Source organism: Chlorocebus sabaeus, chromosome 21 (assembly GCF_047675955.1).
Source record: "Chlorocebus sabaeus isolate Y175 chromosome 21, mChlSab1.0.hap1, whole genome shotgun sequence".
NCBI classification, from domain to species: Eukaryota; Metazoa; Chordata; class Mammalia; order Primates; family Cercopithecidae; genus Chlorocebus; species Chlorocebus sabaeus.
Genome location: NC_132924.1, coordinates 89,369,107 through 89,391,575, shown reverse-complemented (window position 1 = coordinate 89,391,575; position 22,469 = coordinate 89,369,107). Strand labels below are relative to the sequence as shown.

At 39.5% G+C, this 22,469-nt stretch overlaps 1 protein-coding gene and 1 long non-coding RNA gene across 3 annotated transcripts in view; one reads left to right on the top strand and one right to left on the bottom strand.

The window, feature by feature from the left end:
• Positions 1–7,551: 7,551 nt before the first annotated feature.
• CAV2 (caveolin 2) lies at positions 7,552–16,507 on the bottom strand. 2 transcript variants are annotated; one of them, XM_007982673.3, is made up of 3 exons: positions 16,204–16,507; positions 15,696–15,883; positions 7,552–10,120 (listed from the first exon to the last, which is right to left on the bottom strand). In XM_007982673.3, the coding sequence occupies exons 1-3, from the start codon at positions 16,351–16,353 to the stop codon at positions 9,970–9,972; spliced, it is 489 nt and encodes a 162-aa protein (XP_007980864.3). In that variant the 5' UTR covers positions 16,354–16,507; the 3' UTR covers positions 7,552–9,969. The 2 variants fall into 2 exon arrangements, with proteins under 2 accessions (XP_007980864.3, XP_037860381.2); XM_038004453.2 differs by having other exon boundaries at positions 15,696–15,932; positions 16,204–16,493.
• Positions 16,508–16,619: 112 nt separating this feature from the next.
• The window catches only part of LOC103226768 (uncharacterized), an 87,729-nt gene continuing 81,879 nt past the window's right edge, over positions 16,620–22,469 (top strand). The window contains exon 1 of the long non-coding RNA XR_005242372.2: positions 16,620–17,011. This is a non-coding gene — a long non-coding RNA (uncharacterized lncRNA). The remainder of the gene's footprint in view (positions 17,012–22,469) is intronic.

The window sequence follows — 22,469 nt, the reverse complement described above, 5'->3', positions numbered from 1 at the left end:
ATTTATCAGGAGTTGGTTTTACCTGGGAAAAATTTATCTCTAAACTACTCCTTTTGAGGCAATGATGCTTTGAAAGAGTAAAGCATTTTACTCTTTTAAAAGTATATATATATGTAATATATGTATATATGTGCTTATATATACACACACATTATATATGTGTATGCAAGTTGATTTTTCATATTTTTTTTGACAGAGTCTCATTCTCTTGCCCAGGCTGGCATACAGTGGCATGCTTCACGGCTGACTGCAGCCTTCACCTCCCAGGCTCAGGTGATCCTCAGTCTCCCTAGTAGCTGGGACTACAGGTATGTGCCACCAGACTCAGTTAATTTTTATATTTTTGGTAGAGACAGGATTTTTGCCAGGCTGGTTTTGAACTCCTGGACTCAAGCAATCCTTCCACTTCGGCCTCCCAAAGTCTAGGATTACAGCATAAAATAAGGTCAGTCTTTAAAGACTGTGTGTGTGCATGTTTATATATGTGTGTGTGTGTGTGTGTGTGTGTGTATGTTCATGTGGTGAACATACACATAAGTGGTCTGCTCTTCATACAGAATTTTACTTTCTTATAATCACGTGATGAGTTTGTTTTTTCACTAATTTCAGGGAAAATCTGTGATTGCAACATCAGCTTTTGTGCATACTGGAGAATGGGGTTTATTTCTGCACTGCTGGCTTTGCCTTCAAGCAACTCAGCTAACTTCAGAGGGAATGTGAATGTGTTTTAAAGCAGGTGTGGGGGATTTAATTTTTGGACAGCCAGTAGAATATCTTCACAGAACCAAACAAATGAACTCTCTGTTAGTTTCTTCTCTTGTCTGTCTGTAGCTACTTTATCTTCATCTCTTTCCATGTCTTACTCAAGCTGCTTACTAGATAGATCCTTGCTACTCAAAGTTTGATTTAGGGACTTGCAGCCTCAGCATCCAGGGAGCTTGTTAGAAATGCAGAATTCCAGGACCAATCCCAGATTTACTGAATCTGAATTGGCATTTTAACAAGATCCCCTGGTGATTCCTACGCTCATTTTACTTTGAGAAGCAGTAATGTAGGGGAAATAAAAACTTTAAACCTGAAGATGTTTAAAAAGGCAGAAGTTATGCCAGCAAATATCACTCTCCTATGTAAGAATCCTGAATGGAGAACAAAATTCCACAAATACAAAAGGAGCCTGTACATCATGGGAAGAGCAGTAGCACTGCAGGCTGGATGACTGACAGGGAATCCCAACTCAATAAACAAACGAAAATACTATTAAAGAAATATTTATAAGCAAAGTGAAGGAAGCATCATTTAAGGGGGAACCCTACAGGCTAAGTTGGCCAAGCTGCTTGCAGGGAACTGGCAGTTCTTTCTATTTCTATAAACTGAAGGCTTCTTGGAATGTGAAATCAAGAATTACAAACTGGGCAGTAGCCAGGATTATTATTATTTTTTATTTATTTTTGCTATGAAAGGGCTTGAGCTATATTAAGTTGTCTCATTGACCACACCCAAAAGATATTGGTGAATAGCAAGAATTGAGGTGGCACAATCTATTAACTTCATAAAAAGGGCAATTTCTTAGGGCTGCTTCAAAGTAGCCCAAACCTAGCCTGCATTTTGGAGAGTCCCATGCCCTACAGAGTTCATTGCAGACGTGAGGGATTTTCCTTTCCAATTCTGGATATTTCTTCAACTCTAAGAACCGTAAAATCATGGAAATCAATAGATCCCTAGCTCATCACCCAGCATAGAGCCTGACCTGCATCTGATCTGCTCCAGATTAATGCTTACTATTGCCAAAGTTCTTCCAGGAAAATTATTTTACAATCTTCTATTTGCCGTTTTCCCTTGTTTGAATATACTTATGGTCACAGTTTTGTGTGTTTGTGTGTGCCTAGTAGAATAAAATTATGGCTTAGGATAACCCTACATAGGATTTCTCTTCCTCAGAAAAAAAATAGTTTTAATAAAAATCACTTTACGCAGCATTTTTTCCCCTAGGACCCTTCAATCACTTCCGGGACAAATAATACCAACAATGCTGGTACTTTTTTAGCAATCTAATTTTAAAAATTGTAATCATCATAGGATTTTCCTCATCTAAATAAAATGTATATTAATGATTCAGTTGATTGCTCACTTGTTTCTTCTATATGATAACAAATTACTTTTCAGTGTTTTATTTCCACTGCTTTCATCATGCCCCTCACTCCACCCGGTCCCATCCCCTGCGTGGCCCCTGCACATACAGCATGTGAAATTGATTGACTAGACTAGAAATTCTGTGGGGATCTTTTCATCTTGTTTATGTTACCTAACCCTGAGTAATGTGTACTATTCCTATGTCTGCCCCCAAAAGGCTATAGATAACTGGAAAGGGTTGGTTGCACCTGATGCTTCTTTTTATGTATTCTAGTGTCATGATTTCCCATTTTCAATATAATTCCTGACTTTGATACCGATTGTTTTACCACTGTCACTTTGTGAGAAAACACGTAGGAACTGGATGCGATGGTATGCACCTGAAGTCCCAGAAACTAGGAAGGCTGAAAAGGGAGGATCACTTGAGCCTAGGAGATTGCACCACTGCCCTCCAGCCTGGGTGATAGAACAAGACCCTGTCTCTAAAAAATAAAATAAAGAAAATTTATCATGAACAAATTATTCAGTAGGAGAAAAGAAATTCATATATGGTTTTCCCCAGGATCTCCAAGATAAAGTAACTGACAATAAAATTGGGTAACATATTAAAGGATGTACAAACTGACAAGAAATTTCCAACAAAATGAAGAAAAATACAAAATAAGGATTCTGTCTAAAAAACAATATGCTTAGTCATAATTAGTCAATTTTTTGCTGTAATTATTAATATTTTACATGTCAGGATGTTTAGCAGTGAGAAGAAAAATCATCACTGGGCTTTTGATACATATTAGGGAAGTCTGTGTGAAGGAATAAAATTCTATAAAATTTACAAAAATGGGAATAATGGCATTTGGGAATGATTTTTCTGACTTTAGCTGAAGTGTAAGGTCTAGAGTTCAGATCCTAAGGAGAAAGAAAGGGTGTGCCCTGAAAAGTGGCGTATAGGGCTGGGGGGAGGGGCTCAGGGATTAGATGGAGGCAGAGTGAGGAGGGTACATGAAGCCCAGGTGCTAGCTTGGGGGAGCTCTTACAACTGAGGACATGAAACTGCCTCCATTGATGGGAGAATGGAAAAAAGGTCCTTCTCAGAGTAGAAAAGGTGACATGATTGAATGATGAATGACAAAAGAAGATTTTGGCTGGAAGTCGTAAGAACAGCCATGGACACATTCTTTCAGGAATTAGAAAATCATGTCTACAGTGATTAAGAGTGTGGACTCTGCTGTCAGGCTCTCTTGGCTCAAATCCTGACTGTGGTCTAGGGCAAATTCCTTAACTTCGCAGCATCAGTTTCATTATCTGAAAAATGGGAATGACAGTAACATTCCCATCGTAGGGTTATTGTACTGATTAAGTAAATGCCCAGAAGATTATAAGTGCTCAACAAACGTGAATACTCCTGTTATTGTTTGTACTGATATCAGAGGTCTCCCAGTCATATAATGCATAAAGAATTTCAACCAGTTTCCTCCTCAGTAAAATAAGCATGGTGGTTATTCCTCATCACTTGCATCCCTAGGATATGGTGCGTGCATCACTGCAACCTTCCAAATGACTCCTTGTTTCACTGCCCTAGTTAGCTGAGACAGCAGTTGGCTGGAACCAATGTGCCAGTCAGTTAGAGAAACAGGTCCTGCATACTGCCCTTCTCCCCACTTTTGTTACTGGTTGTTGCTCGGTGACAAGTGACTGGGAGGCAGGAAAGAAAAGAATGCTCCAAAGATGACCTGCTGCTCTCACCTCTTCCTGATCCATTTATGTCTTAGAGAAATATTTGTCCTTGGCTCTGTGCTGTTTCCCGCTCTGAGTCATGTCTCTTCCTTTCTTTCATCATCCTACACCCCTACCTTTTCCTATAATGGCAAAATGATTTCTCCAGTCACGCAGCTGAGCTGAATGACCTAATACGTCCATGTCCAAGCGCAGGCAGATAGGTGTCCCTGTCCTATTTTTGGTTAATTGTTGAAGTGGTGTCCTCTGATTTCTCTGACTGCAGCGTGGTCTTTCTTTGCCACAGACATGCCGCAACAGTCAACAGCACAGAGAGACAAGGCGAAAGAAGACACAGATAGATGGTCACAAGTTACAGTTTCATTTTCATTTTCATTTTCAGGCTTCGGCATTGTATTTAGGGCACATGGTTCCAGCAGAGCCCTCATGCCCACTCCTAGGGTCCTGTTTATTCAGTAAGACAAAAGCAACTTTCCTTTGTGGATAAAAAGAAAAGTCTTTAGCTGACTTCAACTTCCTCCACTCCTGCTAGGATTCCATGCCCCTTTCACTAGGGATTTGGGTTGTCCAAAAGCAAAACTGGGAAGGTTGAAGGCCATGTGATTAGAGCCTCTTGTTTCCCTTTTCTGTTGCAGCTTTCTCTTTGGTGACATCTCTTTTAATCAGTGTGTGGTACTCTCATGTTGTGCTCAGAGCTCTTATGCTCGGTTCTCATATGTAGTTTTTGACACTCTTTTCTCAGATCATTTGTTCACCTAAAGTAAATAGATGACTGCTAATAGGTTGAAATGCTACCCCACTCAAGGGTATGTTTCACTTAAAAAAGTGTCAAGATGTCAAGTTCCAATGGCAGCATTTCAGATACAATCCAAAGTAAGAGATTAAAAATGTAGCAAGGGGTGCTTTATTTTGCTCATTTTGCTATTTTGGGGTGAATAGGAAGAAGAAATTGGGATGGTTATAGTTGCCAAACTTATTTTTACTCCTAAAAAATATAAACTGAATATCTGGTATACCTGTATCCTTTATCCCTCTTCTGTCAATTTCTTCCCCTGTCCTCCCTTCACACATACACACCTTGAAGGGAAGAAGTGTGCCCAATCCTGATTTGTGATAAATTACATTCATTGTGGTAATTTTTCTTTGCAGTTCTACTTACTATTTTTTTAGTTTCTTAAAGTAACGTGTAACCCTGTAAAAATTCTGTAAGCACTTATTATCTTAAACAAACATTCTAAAATGATAAGGTTGCAAGCTAGAAAAACTGAGCTATTATTTTTTTGATTTCTCCATTATGTTATTTAATTTGTCCTGGGATTCAAATGAGACAATGTGTTTTCTAAAATGTAAAACCCAAAGAAACAATGTTTCAGTGTTATAAATTTCAAAATGAGGAATAGGATAGTCAATGAAATAGCAACATTCTAGAAAGCATGATAGTGTGTTTCCAAACAAGTTTCTAAATGCTAGGGCTTTCTACCCCTGAAGAATTAAAAGTAAATGTTAGATAAGAGAATGGAGACTAAAGGCAGGCATTACCCCAATCGATAAAATATAAAATTGTTTATATACGTTTTAGTTTTCCCAACTTAATGATTCATGAATGAGAAAATGGTGGGAAGGAAATTTTTATCAGAATCAGTATATTTCAAATCCCTGTTGTAAATGAAGAAATTACAAAGTTGTAGTGCAATTCCCACTCCCAGTTCTGTAATTATCCCAAGATTTCTCCAGTTATTTATTTACATAATCATTCATTCAGAAAATATTGATGGAACTCGTTAAGTACTGGGCACCATTTCAGAATGCTAGCAAAGGTGAAGTGATGTTTTTGGTTCTCAAAAATCTGAGTAGCAGTCTAATGGTGTTAGTTAACAGGGTTACTTTTACAACGTGACAGGTGATAATAGGAATTTGTGCAAGATTTTAGATGTAGACACAGAAGAGGCACTTAATGTGGAAGAGTTTTGGAAGCAGATAAGAGTGAGGCAGGCATGAGGAGAAAAGTAATGCTGGCATGGGGCAGGAGACAGTGGGTACACGGGAGTAGCACGGGTTGTTCAGTAAAGTTACAGAAGAGTCGCTAACGATGACAATGGGTTGATAATGAACATCTTGCATACGTTGCTCAAGAACTTGCAAAATTATTCTCAGGGCAATCACATAAAAATTGATAGTTTTAAGCAGGGAAATGACCGGGTAGTCTTGGTGTAATCGTATTTTTTTTAAAGAGAAAGATGGATTGGTGATCATATTGAAGGCAGGGAGTGAGGTCAGTTAGGAGGCTGTGGCAAATAGCTGGGCAAAAGAGAAAGATGGTAGTGATTATGGTGGCATAGCAGTGATTTTGATAGAAAATCTTCAAATGAAATAGAGTCATTCTTCGGTACCCTCGGGGGATTGGTTCCAGAACTCCCCTGCAGATATAAAAATCCTTGCATACTTAAGTCCCATCATCCCTGCAGTACCCAAGGAGATGAAAAGTCAGCCCTCCTTGTCTGAGGGTTTTGCATCTTGCAATACTCTATTTTGGATCCAGTTTGGTGGTAGATGAGGAACCTGTGGATACAGAAGGCTAACTGTATTTACTGAAAAAAAATCTGAGCATAAGTGAACTGCACAGTTCAACCCCATGTTGTTAAAGGTTCAATAGCAAATTCTAATTAAGATATAAAGTAACTATTTTTTTGAGAAATTCATAACAATGATAAAGACTTACAATTGATAAAAATCTTAGGATCTCTGTTTTAACGAATTGAGGCCAAATACAGTCTCACAATCAATGGAAGGGTGAAAAGTATATGCATTAATTATTGTATTTATAGCACGCCTATCCTGTAATTGATTGAAAATTCACTGATTTAAAAAAATGTTTTTGGATTGGACAGTTAGGTTGGTTTTCATATACATAGCCAAGTCTTCATCCTATTGAAGTCACAGAAAACAATGAGATGGGAAGCTCTGGAGAGACCATTTAGTTCAATTCTTTCATTAACGATAAGAAAACTGAGAACCCGAGGGGATACACCTCAATAATGGCAAGGCTGAGACTGGAATCCAGTTGCCTGACTTCTAGGGCAGGGCTTTTTTCACTACACTCCAGCAACTTTCCAAGAAAGGCATCAAAATAAATTAATGGGATGTGGATGACTATCAAAAAGATGAATTTTAAAAGTTCCTCAAAACTATAAAGAACATTTTAAAAAGCCAAGCACCTGCTTTATTATTATAGGTTGGTCATTTTTCCAGATGAACTGACAAGAAAATGTATGCCAACATCAGCAACTACTCTTTATATACTCACTTTCCAAAAATAATTTTGGACTCTAGTCTAGCTTCATAGTACAGGTATCCAAGTACATGTGATTTATATTGTTACTTTCTTATTTTAAAAATTGGAAACAGAAATTTCAGTTTATTTAGGATTAGCAAGAAAAGACTTTATAAAAAAGAAGAAGTATTGTGGGTGTGTGAACAGGCTATTTTATACTATTTATCTTATGACAGAAAATTTATATGGAACCTCTTTAAGTGCTGGAAAACAAATAATTCAAGTACAAATGTAATTATTTTCAAAAATACATTCTGAATAAGCAATAACTAATGTATTTATTATTTTGAGTTTTTAATAAGGTAAAAATAGGTATGAAATGTTCCATATTTACTGTAATAAAAGCAATACACACATTTATAGGCTTTTAGAAAATTTATTATGAATTCTGAGGAAGTCTGCTCATCATATACCTCCCCCAGCCCCAAATAAAACAAACAACATGTTTGTATATAAAAGCTGGATTTACTTGGTACAAAATTTGAGTCTTTGAAAAAAATACTTAATGGAAAATCTCAATAAAAATTCATTTTGAAAGTAACCAGTACTGTTCAGAAATAAGGAAGTCACATATTACTTGTTAGAAGTCACACAGTTTTATTACAGAATTATGTGTATATATTTTGGGTTTAAAACTTGCCAATAGCTATTTGAAAGGACAGAAGTTCCCAATTTATTAAAATAGATATTTTATTAATCAAATGTTTTTGGTTTATCAACATATCCAAATGTTTAAAAAATGTTTTTAAATACAAAACATAACTATAAAGTCATGAGACTGATTGACCTTTTAAACTAACATAATAAAATCTATATGGTCAAAATGAGTGGTGGTGCTTTAAGGTAATGATTATGTGTCCCGTCTAAGGATGCTACAATGGCCTAGGGCAGTTTTGAAATGTCTCTTTGCAACTACCTTCAAAAGGGTATGAGCTTCATAATTTAATCATTCATTTGATTTGGTCCCCAATAGTATTCCAGTTCAATCATCATTTATATTCACCAGTCCTGGCGATTTTGAAAAATCTTATTAATCTTATTTGTCACTTATAAGGGTATTCAAAGGAATGTCAATTCAGGTTCTGATGGTAATTCAAGCATTTACACACTTTTAAGATGTGTAAATTTTAGTAATTACTCACATTATACAGTTCTTTTTGGTATCATTTTGAAATAATGAGATTTTTCTTTTTTCTTTTCTTTTCTTTCTTTCTTTTTATTTTGAGACAGACTCTTGCTCTGTTGCCAGGCTGGAGTGCGGTGGCACACTGCAACCTCTGCCTCCTGGGTTCAAGCAATTCTGCTGCCTCAGCCTCCCAAGTAGCTGTGACTACAGGTGCACGCCACCATGCCCAACTAAGTTTTTTTGTATTTTTAGTAGAGACGAGGTATCACCATGTTGGCCAGGATGGTCTTGATCTCCTGACCTCGTGATCTGCCCACCTTGGCCTCCCAAAATGCTGGGATTACAGGTGTGAGCCACCTTGCCCGGCCCAGAAATAATGAGATTTTTCAAAGCAACATGATTCATCACAGTGAAAGAGGACTCCATAGTTCAAAATGACAAGAATAACTTTATCCTGTGTTACATACCCATATTAGAGAACATCTGAAAAATTTGCAGCTGTTAGTTTTTAGTTTATGCCTGTAGTTCAGTAGCCCAACAAGCTGACAACTCTCCTGCCTCTCTACATGAATCACTGTAGTTGAAATGGTACTAAAGTATCAGAAGTAACTTTTACTGTAAAATGTTAAATAGCACCAATATTACCTGAAAGTAAAGTGAAGCATTAATAGGAATGCTGACACAGGTTTAATTTCTAACTACTAGAGAGAAAGCATCTTCTAGACAACATACTATTTAGATGTGAATTATTTTAAGATCACAGCCAGATAAATGTCAGTCATAAAACATTTCAGATTTTGCTTGGAAAAGTTAGAAAAGAAAGCTTTGTATATAGCTCTTTTATATTTTATTTCCAAAGAAGATGTATAAATGTTTACATAATCAAAACAGTGCAATCTTACCAATGAAGTTTACCTTGTGGGAGCTACATTTACTTATTTCATATATTAGTTCAACAACATAAATATAATATAAATGCTTTTAAGCAATCTGATTAGAGCAACATTTATATTAAGTACAAAATATACAGTAAAATGAAACATCTTGTTAAATAGGCCTGTAGGAAAACAATACTTTAAAGGAATACATTTTCATGAATCTATTTTCACATTTGTTTGTTTTATTGTATCTGATAGTTACTATAATCATTGTGTGCTTTTGTTACTGCAGTTTCCAGGATCATTGTATATTCTAAGTATACCAGTGACTATCTATGTAAAGGTAATTTAAAAAGTATTACTCCCAGAGTAAAAACAAATAAACAAACAAATAAGAAATCTTATTTTTAATGGGAAGTTGTGCATAAAACTATTGTAGTATTTTGATAGAAATGTCCCTTAATCATTATAAATTCATCATTATAAAATTTATACTATCGTACTAAAGCAAAACTGCCTGCCTTTAAATCTAAGTGGTGTCAACTTATTGTATAATTCTGGTTACAAAGTTAGATACAAAATCTTTGGCTATTAATCAGAAAAGCATTATTTGAAAAGATCTGTCAATAAACATTTCTAAATGTGGTTGCTCATCTTAATAGTTTTCTTAATTAGAACAGCTAGGAAATGAACAGAACAGTGGTGCTTTTATGTTATAACAACAAAGAAGTATTACAGTATCCGAATCTCCAGACCTGGGGTCCAAGTATTCAGTCCTGGCTCAGTTGCAGGCTGACAGAAGAGAAGCTTCGTCCTACGCTTGTACACAACGGAGCAATGAAAACATCTGTCACACTCTTCCATATTGTCTGCACTGAAGGTAGAACCATTAGGCAGGTCTTTACAAAAGGCATTAAAATCCTGGAATGAAGGAAGAGAGATGTGTGAGGATTGTTGTTGTGACCAAATAAGGTCTCTCTTGTACATATATGAAAAGATACAACACCGACCCAATTTACTTAAATTTGGTTGAGCATTTGAAATAAATAAATGAACAGTGATCACTGATAATGATTTGGGTTTTTTGTCCCCCTGATTCTCATGGAAATGTAGTCCCCAGTGTTGAAGGTGGGGCCGAGTGGGGATTATTGGATCATGAGGGTAGATGCCTCATGAATGGCTTAGTGCCTGTGCCTGCCACTCCCTTGATAATGTGAGTTCTCAGTTAGTTTGCGTGAGATCTGGTTGATTAAAAGAGTCTGGGACCTCCCCATTCTCTCTCTTGCTCCCTCTCTTGCCATGTGACATGCCTGCTCCTCCTTTGCCTTCCACTATGAGTGGAAGCTTCCTGAGGTCCTTGCCTAAAGTAGATGCTGGCAGTGTGCTTCCTGTACAGCCTGCAGAACCGTGAGCAAAAATAAACCTCTTTTTTTAATAAATAACCCAGTTTCAGGTATTCATTCCTTCATAGTAATGCAAATGGACTAAAGTGATAAGATGCATAAAAATATGTTGCTTAAAAATATAGTCATGTAGATAATAAATACTAATATTCTTTCTATTGGTGGCATGCTATCTGAAACAGCAAAACTAAAATAAATAAAACTATGTCTTTATCTACCTGGTCTCTGCCAGTTAACATTAACCTGCTTAAGTCTTCGTATTTCCCTGAGGTTTTACTTCCTGATAGCCTTTCCTGTTGCCTCAGTCTATTTCCCTTTTCCTGGACCAGGCTAGATCGGATATTCCCTCATTGTATTTCTAAAGTACTGAAACAAACTTCTTAATCTTCACAAGTATCAAAAGGTATTATAAATAGATGCTGTATTTCTGTCTTTCCTATTAGAGTTTAAGTTTTTTAAACAGTGAGGACATCCTTGACCCTTAGCAAATGTTTGAGCCAATATAAATTTATCATTCTTTTATGTCTTATGTTATTAACTATGTTTTATATTTTTAATTTTTCACAGTAATCACACACACTGAAAAGGGCTGTATGGTATAGTTGAAAGAGCCCTGAGATTAATGTTAGAACTTTTACACAAGAAAACTAGTCTATCCTGAAATTGTTATTTTTTTGCATGCTTGTTCCTAACAGAGCTACATATCCTTATGGTCCTCAGGATGGTTAATTTTATATGTAATTTTCCAAATAATGTTCTCTGTTGTAGTAATGTCCTCTGAGCACAAAAGTAGTTGTGAGATTTTCAGGCGCTGCTGGTAGCCTCAATGGAAGCTTTATTATTACCTGGGTGGGTGTAAGGGAGTAGGCTGATTTTCTTGGTTTGCTATTAAAATGACTTAAATTAGGGTCTGCTGTACTTAGCTCAAAATGAAGGAAATATTAGGCAGCTTTCTGATTGATAGATATATTTTTAGAATATAGAATTATTCACATTGACTGTCTCCACAAATTATATTTGTGTTTTGTTTCAAGCGCTAAATACATGAAACATTTTTATGTAATAGGAAAATTAATTACTAGGTGTTTCAGAGATAAATAGCTGAATAGACACCTCAATGATGGCAACTTTAGACTTTTTATTCTATTGTATTTCTCACTTGATGTGTGGTCTTGGGCATGTTGCTACAAATAAAAGTGTCAACAGGAGATCTCACAGAACTGGCTATGAGGATTGACATGTATTATGTACCCCTGAAATGTTTGTATGATGCCGTCATTATAATGTACAATAAATAGACCTATTTTGAAGGCAGAATGTATAATGAAAATAACTATAACAAAATAACCTCAAAGTGGCCTTTTTCCTCTCTTTCTTTCTTTTTCTTTCTCTTTCTTTTTTTCTTTCTTTTTTTCCTTCCTTCCTTCCTTCCCTCCTCCCTTCCTCCCTCCTTCTCTTCCCTTCCTTCCTTTCTTCCTTCCTTCCTTCCCTCCTTCCTTCCTTCCTTTTCTTTCTCTTCTTTCTTTCTTTCTTTTTTCTTTTTTTCTTTCTTTCTCTTTCTTTCTTTCTTCCTTTCCCTCTTTTCTTTCTTTCTTTCCCCTTCCTTCCTTCCTTCCCTCCTCCCTTACTCCCTTACTCCCTCCCTCTCCTTCCTTCCTTCCTTCCTTCCTTCCTTCCTTCCTTCCTTCCTTCCTTCCTTCCTTCCTTCCTTCCTTCCTTCCTTCCTTCCTCTCTCTCTCCCTTTCTCTCTTTCTCTCTTTCTCTCTTTCTTTCTCTCACTCTGTCGCCCAGGCTGGAGTGCAGTGATGTGATCTCGGCTCACCGCAACCTCTGCCTCCCGTGTTCAAGTGATTCTCCTGCCTCAGCCTCCCTGAGTAGCTGGGATCATGGGCACTTGCTACTATGCTTGCCTACTTTTTGTATTTTTAGTACAGACAGAATTTCACCATGTTGGCCAGGCTGGTCTTGAACTCCTGACCTCAAGTGATCTGCCCAGCTTGGCCTCCCAAAGAGCTGGGATTACAGGCAAGAGTCACTACTCCTGGCCAGAATACAATGTACTTTCTATTCTTCCTTAGGCTAATAAATTTTCTATCTCCATGACTCCTTAGATCTTTGTGTCCTAAAAGGGAATTTAGCACATGTCAAAAGTGAATCTTCTTGTTTCAGCAAAGCAGTTACCCACATTCGAGGAGTTCAGTTTATAGGGCGTTGTTAACTCATTTCAATTTTATTTTTGTTTACTTGTGTTCCCTAATTTTGGAGCAGAGAATCTAATGATCCTCTGATATCAAACTTAAGTTGTGTTCTCAACATCACAAATAGTTTAGCTTCTGAAACTCCAGGCAGTTCTGATTGACCCCAAATTTGGTTGAGGCTCAATGTGACCAAACACTTCTTAAGTAAATGTTATAATCTATAAGGTTATATATTCCTCCCTTGGATAATAAAACCATAGGATAGAAACTTTTATTTAGTGTTGTAGTAATTATAGTGTCATGCAGATTTCAATTATAGCAATTTACTGTACGAAAACTGTCTTCTAGAAGTGAGATTGCTACTATTGCATTTGCATCAGTTGGACATTTGTTTGCTTTGCATCCCAGCAAAAATAAGGGATATGGGTGCTCCAGCCACATTTGTTTGGTCATGATTCACTTATGACCAATAACCTGTGTTTAACAAACAGCAGCTATCTCTGTCTGACTGTATTATGGAATCCAGCTAATTCACTGATTCCTAACGACCTGTACTTCCGGTCTAGGATCCAACACCACCAGACTTCTGTGTTTTATTGTTGCTGTTTGTTCATTTAAAGGATGTAAAATCCGACCTGTTTTAATGTTGTGATATGGTTCAAAGTTCCATTACTGCATATTTTCATACCTTTGATCACCACTAACTTTTTGGTAAAAACAATACACAAGCCCCTGCTTTAAAAAAATAGATAAAAAGAAAACCAAAAAAAGTTTGCCCAAATGGGTTTGCAATTCTGTAAGGTCTGTCCTTGATCTGGTCTTATCACGTCATGGAAATGCAATCTATTAATGATAAACCTATTTTATCAAGGCATAAGCTAACTTTTAAGCATTCTTGTTTGAAATTACTCCTCTACTTGCAATCACAGCTGCCTGGTGACAAACATCTGACAGTTAAATATTAATGTCCCACATAGATATAATTTAAAAAGCTGAAGTTAAATACCTTTTATGTGGCTAAGAAATGGTGCATTGATGATTCACCAATTGAAATACTATACAAAAACACCTCCCATTCTCAGAAGAGCCAGCTGGAAGGAGGCATTGCTTGGTTAATTGTAGTTTTACTTATATTTTTCCACCATTTAGTAAATGAGAAACTTTTTTTTTTTTTTTTTTTTTTCTCAAATTCTTTCACAAAAGCTTTGGGAAGTCTAGCTTTGTTGACTATAAATATGGTACTATACATTTCCAAATAGCTTCGTAGCCAGCATTTCACAATATGCTATGCGGTCACTAGTTTTTCACAGTTTTGAAAGTGAGAAAACTGACATAGAGGTTAGATGATTAGTTTTAGTTAATTGGGAATCCCAAATCTTATGCGCCAACTTAGGCATCTTAAAAAAAATTCATGTGCCAATGTCAGAATGTAACTATCCATTTGACCTCCACAAAGCTGATCATGTACAAAGGCAAACATTTTCAATTCTCTGGCAATCTTGGCACCTTCGACATAGTTTAATTGTTTACAACCTTCAGTGATAAAATTAAATTGGCGTTCTTTGTCTATCCTTTACTTATTTGGTGAATTTTCATTTATCCTTTAAAAGTCTTTTTTGACTCCCTTCCCTCTTCAAAGCCTTGTCTGTTCTTCCCTCTTTGTCAGTTGACAAAGTGTTTTCTCAGCATGCTTTCTGTACCTAGCCAGCTGCCCTGATAGGCCATGAGTAAGCTGAAGACAGACCCTATCTCTCATTCACCTTGGCCCAGTGTCCAGCACAAACTAAGCACTCAATCAATTTAGTTTGTTGAACTAACTAGCTAGCTAACTACTAAAGAAATTAAGATTCAGGTGGTATAGAGGAATAAAGAATAATTTGGTAACTTCTAAAAATGAACACTGAGCATAGATCAGGTATGGAATATCGTATAAAGTGTAAGAAAGACACAGAAGTACCTCAGGTTATACTTTTCATGAGGACTAACCTGAAGCACTAGCGTGACAACTGTCGTGATACTGGGGATGATCTGAATACTCTTCCTCTCAGATTAAAGTGGATATTTTCTAATACAACAATATTTATTGGGAAAATATGACATTTTCCTTAAAAAACTTAAAAGAGGCTTAAGAATGTTCTCTACAGTTTAGGACACATTTTGAGTATGAATAGAGTTACTCAAAACATCCTATCAATATCCAGGGGGCTTCCATATTTCTTTCCCCTTTAACTAGATGCCACTTCCATTTGTGTTTCATCAGTGAAAAAGTAATTTGGAGGCCTCATTCATTATCCCGCAGCTGGAGTTTTCATTTGTTTGTACTGGGGGACCCTCGCCTTAACTGCACACACCTCCCTTTCCTCTGGGTCCCATCCTTGCCATCTGCCAGGGGCAAAGTTGAAGCAGCCCCTCCGCTCCACTGCTGAACCAGGTCTGATATCCTCGTCCAATTCTACTGTCAGCGGCATTCTGCTCAGAGATTACTTTTGTTTGACCCCAGGCACAGGTAGTGACTGAATAAAAGGTAATGAAAGAAATAAGAGCCCTGCCTAGAACTGCAGGCACGAGTCACAACAGGGCCCTGAAAGCAGCCTGTGGCAAGAAGTATGGCTTCCAGGTACCCGCCTCCACACTCAGCCCAGCCTTATGTATGCAAGGAAAATCACACCCCAGGAAAGGCCGACATTCTTTCTCCTGTTGAAACTCCAAGCCCAAACTGTTATTCTAAAGGAAGCGCATGGCCTTTCAAGGCCTTCCAGTTCTTCCTACTGCTTGGGAGCTGATGCGCGTTCCTCCTCCTGCCGCCGGCCTGGGATAAGGGGAGAGCAGGGGGCAGGTGGCGCAGAATATGCCCATGTTTCAGAAAGCTGGTCCACCCTGTGTGCCCCGTCTCACCAGATGTGCAGACAGCTGAGGGTGGCAAAGAGAATTCCCGCAATGAAGGCCAGGGGAATGGCCAGGAACACCGTCAGGAACTTGTACATTACGTATTTGCTGATTTCAAAGAGGGCATGGCTGCAGATCCACACTTTGTCAAAGGAGTGCGTAGTCACCGGCTCTGCGATCACATCCTCGAAGCCCAGCTGCGGAGACAGGACGCAGGGACCCGGAACCGTCAGCGGACCTGCAGCCCTGGGAACCGGGAGCGCTCTGGGCGGGGGAAGCAGGAGGGAAGGACGCGCCAGGGCATCCCCCTCTTCTCACGGTGGGCGCACAGGAACCTGGCTAAGAATTCCTGGCTACGCCGGCGGCCCGGTGGCGGGTGGGACCGGGGGAGGGTGCGGGTCTCAGACCCTGCAAGGCCGACCCGGTGGCGAGGGTGGGACGGGGTGGGGCGGGGCTGAGGGGCGCCCGCACCTCCCGGCCTCAGCGGGGACCTGGGCCCGCCCGCCCCGGGCTTCACCTTGAGATGCGAGTTGAGCCGGTGGGGATCCCGGTCCTGGCCCGAGTCCGCGAACTTCTCGGGGTCGGCGTACTCGAGGCCGCTGTGGTGGCTGTAGGAGTCGTCGTCCATGAAGAGCTGCACGTCCGCCTTCTCCGTCTCCAGTCCCATCGCGGCCTTGGTGCGCAGCCGCTGCAGCCCGGCTGGCGCGGTGCGGCTCCGGGTCCGCGCGGCCTCCCGTTCCCGTAGCGCCCGGCCCCGCCCCACCTCGCCTCTCCCAGCGCTTTCCGGGCAGCGGCCGCTTCCAGCTGCGGGCTCCAGCCCCCAGCCCTACCGTCCCGAGCCCCGCCCCGGCGCCCCGCCGCCCCTCCCCTCCCGCCTCCCCGGCCGGGGCGCTGGGAACCGTCCCCACGAGTCACAGCCCCGGCCCTGCCGTGGGCGGCGACGCCAGCAGCTGGGACGAGGAGGGCCTCCTGGTCACCCTGCTAGGCGCCCGTACTGTCATGCCTCAGAGCTGGCAGGTCGTCCCAGGGATGACAAAGGCCTTCCTGGAGGGAGGGAGCCTTGTGGTTAGGAGCGCGGGGTGCAGAAGCAGGTCTGTGCTCACCTCCGGCTGTGTTTGCCCTGCGTGCTTCGGCCCACGGTGCTGGTACTGAGCCCCTGGGAACCTCAGCTGCCTCCTTTGCAAAATGGGAGCTGTGGCACCTGCTTCAGAGGTGTCCGTGAGAATTAAATGTTAATTTCACGTAAAATTCTAACACACATGGCCCATGGCCCGTAACACACAGTGATAAACTTCCGATCAACGTTGTTGCTGCTGTACTGAGAGGTAAGGAGCCACAAAGTACCTGAGTGCTAGGTGACCTGTAAGTGCATGTGAAGTTGGGTAGGCGAGCGCCCTGGCCCTAGAGTTTGTGCCTTCAGCCCTGAAGGGTGAGGGGAGATCTAGTTTTTTTTACTTCCTAAACTACACCGTGTGTGTGTGTGTGTGTGTGTGTGTGTGTGTGTGTGTGTGTGTGTGTGTGGCGGAGTTTCGCTCTTGTTGCCCAGGCTGGAGTGCAATGGCGCGATCTCGGCTCATCGCAACTTCCGCCTCCCGGGTTCAAGCGATTCTCCTGCTTCAGCCTCCCAAGTAGCTGGGATTACAGGCAGCTGGGATTACCAGGCCCGGCTAATTTTGTATTTTTAGTAGAGACGGGATTTCTCCATATTGGTCAGGCTGGTCTCGAACTCCTGACCTCAGGTGATCGGCCCTCCTTGGCCTCCCAAAGTGCTGGGATTGCAGGCCTGAGTCACCGCGCCCGGCCTCCACCTTTTAATTTTCCTTTGAACCAGACTCTCTTGAAAGATTCAGGAACCTCTAAGATGCAGTCACATCTGTGATTATCTTGTAGGCAGCACCGAAACAGAACCCTAGCACAAAGCCACATTGCAATGGATAAACTAGCCTGCTGACTACTCATACAAAGGTTTTCAGAAGGGAGGAGTTTGCATGTTCTTAAAGGGCTTTAGGGTCTGGCAGACATATATGTGTGTTTGGGGAGGAAGGGCACTTAGTAAAAATTTGCCAAAAGCAAAACAATGAGAACTAGGCTTGAGGTGCAGGTTGCTCAGAGCTCAAAGTAGGCATGTGGTAGGTATTGCTGGATACAGTGTATTTGTAGCTTGTTGAACGTATCAAATGCCTTTAGGTGAACTGGATTTGAAGAATTACTTCTTCCAAAAGAAAAAAGATCATTTTTGAAACAGCAAAAATTACAGAAATAAAAAAGAACAGGAACTGAATGAGAAAAATGTTTTGGGGTGGGAGGCAAAATTCAGTATTTCTAACAAATAAAAAGTTTCCCTGCTGCTACCTCAGTATATGAATGGCAGTGTTGTAACCCTATGGAATGTTACAGAGTTGAATCTCATGGCTATGGAACCACTCCTGTCCCAGACATCACCCTGCTTACCCATTCCCTTCTGTTTTACATAGCTTTCCCACTTTTATTTGTGTTCAATCAATTCCAAAGTGATGACTTAGACATTCTACTCGTTGCATTTTCTGTGCTTCTCCACCTTGTCCATTCTCCTGATGAGAATTGGAACTCTTCTAGAATTGTTGCCCAACAACTGTTCATTAAAGTGAATAGAAGACATGAATCCTTATGGGAATCCATAATATCAATTGTGAGGAACAGAAAAAAAAGAGATAATTTACATCCGAATACCATTTTATAAACATTTATTTTCCCTAAAATTATAATCCCAGATTTCAAGGTCTCACCCAAAGAAGAAAGTCACTCCCATAGAACAAGAGTGGACTTATGTAGTGGGTAAAAATCTGACATTAGCACTTCTTATAATTCTTTGTCCTCATTATATTTACATTTCCCATGGGATTATTAGGACATTTGAGAGTTATCACAAATAATTGACTTGTTTTCAGGAAGTGGCCAAGAGGACTATTTAGACGATAGCTTCTTTCGTAAAATGATAGGTATTTTAAAAAGGTGTCCCTAAAACCCATCTAAATGAAACTCATCTGGATTTGTTGTATGCAGCATAGAACTTGAAAGGAGAGGATTCATTTATTCATCCATTTGCAATTTTTTATTGAACAATCTCCTCTCCCATGGGTCAGATCTGGTGAGGTTCTTATTTTGATGAAATTCTTATCCATTTCAGCATTTTAATACATAAGATTTTTTTGAAAGAAGCTACAAAAATGATTTTGCTTATCCTATTGTTTAGTGTTTAGATAAGGTTAGTTATATGGTTTGGATTTGTGTCCCTGCTGAATCTCATGTGGAACTGTAATCCCCAGTGTTGGAGGTGGGGCTTGGTGGGAGGTGATTGGAGATTGGATCTTGGGGGCAGAGTTCTTAGGAATGGTTTAGCAACCACCCCCACTGCCACCCCTGCCCTCGACCCCGCAGTTGGTACTGTATAGTGAGTGAGTTCTCATTAGATCTTGTCCTTCAAAAATGTGTGGCTCCTTCCCCTCACCTTTCTTTGGCTCCTTCTGTGATCATGTGAAGTGCTACTCCCTGTTTCCCTTCAGCCATGAATGTAAGTTTCCTGAGGCCTCCCCAGAAGCTGAGCAGATGCCATCATAATGTTGTACAGTCAGTGGAACTGTGAGCCAACTAAACCTCCTTTCTTTATAAATTACCTAGTCTCAGGTATTTCTTTATAGCAGTGTGAGAACAGACTAACTAATATAGTTAGCTACTGTTTTTTTCATGGGGCTTAAACCAGAGTGATTCCCACAGCAATGGCATCTGTCCTTATGAACATATAGGAAAATTTACCAGGAAAGGGAAAAGAAAGGAGGTGGATGGGTGCTAAATGGCTGAGCACATTCTAGTGTCTTCTGGACCACAGAATTACTCTCCAGTAAGCACTTCCTACAGAGTTCAATTGCCCTGTAATCCAGAGAAATTTAAAAAAGTATAATAAGTTCATACTGGTGCATTTATCTTCTGACTTATTATGTATCTTAGCTTCTGATAAGAGGGCTGTTCTTTAGATGGTGTATTAATATATTTTAGAAATAACAGTCTGATAATAGATTAGAATTTGTGAGAAGGATAGTTTATAACCATTTTGTTCCTCACTTCTTGCAGCACAGTGTCAATGGAAGAAGGTTATTTTTCTGGAGCATTGAAAATTGCATGGCAATGCTCTTATGAATAAAAATGTCAATTTTTTTCCATTCAGCTTTTTTTTTCCAAATCACAGATGTGTCATATTTTTTTCCCTGTATAACTCACATACAATTTTAGTCAGGGTCTGTTTTTCAAACTGCCTTTGAGAAAATTGGTATTAATGAAAATGCAGTAATAAATTCTTGATCTCACTATATGTTTTAATAATATTTAAAGCATTCGGATTAGACCAGGGTTTCTCAATCTCAACCCTTTTGGCATTTTGGGCCAGATCATTTTTCCTTGTGAGAGGCTGTTCAGTGCACTGTAGGATGTTTAGCAGCATCCCTGGCATCTACCCACTAGATACCAATAACACTCCCAGTCATGACAGCCAAAGTATTTCCAAATGTTGCCAAATGTCCCCTGGGGAGCAAAATCACTTTTCCCCTTCTTTCCCAGGCTGAGAACCACTGAATAAGACAAGGTTAAAACAGTGTTGTGTGAATTAGAAAAATTAAGGTCCAGCTCTTCATTTACAAATCCATGCTTAAGAGAAATCTCAGAATTGTATACCAATGTATTAGAAACTCCAGGGCTAGGCCTGGCACAGTGGCTTATACCTGTAATCCCAGCTCTCTGGGTGGCTGAGGAGGCAGACATAGTGAGACCAAGTCTCTACAAAAAGTAAAAAACCTAGCCAGGTGTAGTGACAGACGCCTGTAGTCCTAGCTACTAAAAGAGGATTTCTTGAGCCCAGGAGTTTGAGATTATAGAGTTTGAGGGCACAGAGCAAGGCCCATCTTAAAAAAAATAGAAAGAAACTCCATGTCTTTTTGAAATTAAACTTAAGAATATTTGTCATGTATTCAGAAGAACCTATTACCATTGATTAATTGCAAATGTTTCAATACAATGTTGATATTAATGAATACATATTAACCCCCACTCCTTTCCCCTAGAGATCAACAGGGAGCAACTGCCAAGGCCTCAAGCCCTGTCTACCTTGCCTGGCCTCCTATACTTTCCTCACAAAGGGTAGGATTGTTTAAATGATTATATCTGGAAAAACACAGGCTTGGGACTTCTTGATCTGTAAGATTCTATCTTAACATTATAAAATTCAGTGATTTTTGGCAATCTTCAGCAAGTGAATAGCGTTTGCAAGTTTTAAGTCACCTTAACTGAGAAATCCATGGACATGCTATTGGGAGAGCCAGGCAGTTGCTTACCAGGTTCTTCAAGCATCCTCTCCTAGGCTTGCTTACTGTTAGCAAGGACAAAGCTTGAGAAATTTGGAAGGACCTGCTGTTTCTGGCATAAGCCACTCTCTCTGTGGCTTTACATAAACTATTCCTTGCATAACTCCTGTCCCCTACTCCTTCTTTATCAATGCATCTTTTAATTTCCTCCTTCTACCCTGCAACTTACCCTCCACCCTCTACTATCTGCCTCCCCTTCCAACTGTCCCCCCACCTCCCCAATACAGAGGACATTTCCTCCACAAAAAAGTTTAAAGGAATAAACAAAAAATGTCTGCTATTAAAGTTAGTCAATAATCAACTTTGCGGAGTGGTGCCAGATGGTTGCATGGTATTTAATAAAAGTTTCTTCACTTTTTTCCCCCTGATTTACCACTTGTCTTTTTGTTCACAATTTGTGTAAAATAAGTCTTGCATCAGTGGACCAGGGAATTTTTAGCTTAATATTAAGAAACAGTGGCTTGTTGGTACTTATTGCAAGCTTGATCTTCTGGCTGTTTCAGACAGCACCTTCTCTGGTCAAAAATCCCTCTCCATTTAACAGAATTTCCAGAATTAACTTTTGTTTGGCAATACCTGGCAATTAGAAATAAATGAGGAAGAAGGTACACTCTTGAAAAACCTGTATTCGCAGTTAGAGCTGGTAGGATAGGTCATTTCGTTCTCATTAAAAACAATGTATGACAATTAATTTTAGATTTATGTTATCCTATATTCCATAAGTAAAGGATGTTCCTGTTTAATCTTTTGAGTATCCCATTGATTTACGAAATACTGTATATACAAATAAGACATCTCTATAGGACGTTGATATTTTATCTTTGCAGAACATGAAATGGGCACTAATAAACTTTGGTTGTGCACTGTTAAGTTAAACTCTCAATGAGTACAACTTCCTCTATGTTCAAGTGGAAATATCATTTCTACAAAGCTGCAGAGTTAAATGTTTTCCAAATACCAACTGAAATGTGCACAGCAAGATTATTAGTTGCTAAAACAACGGATCTAGAGGTTGTTTTGAACAAAACATTTATTATAGCTCAGTTTGAAGCCTTTGTGTTCCCTAATCTTCTTGCTTTTTACAAATGTTATTCTATTTTTATTTGGAGTTAATGCAAGTTTTAAAAAATAACATAGCTAATCTACTACATTAGCCAAGAGAAAAAAAAATGGGAAGACTTTTTTTTTTCAACAAGTTTTAGCCTTATTGCATATTTCCAATACAAAAATAAGAACAAAAGTACAGAATGCCTTCCACCTGGATCTTGCAAATTATGGCTTTGGTGTCTATCAGGTGACTTTTAATGCTTGAGAGAATCATTTATGAGTAAAGAGCAAAGAGAATCCAACTGCACAAAGCAGATGGAAGACTGGGATGCAGCCAAGGGGTTGG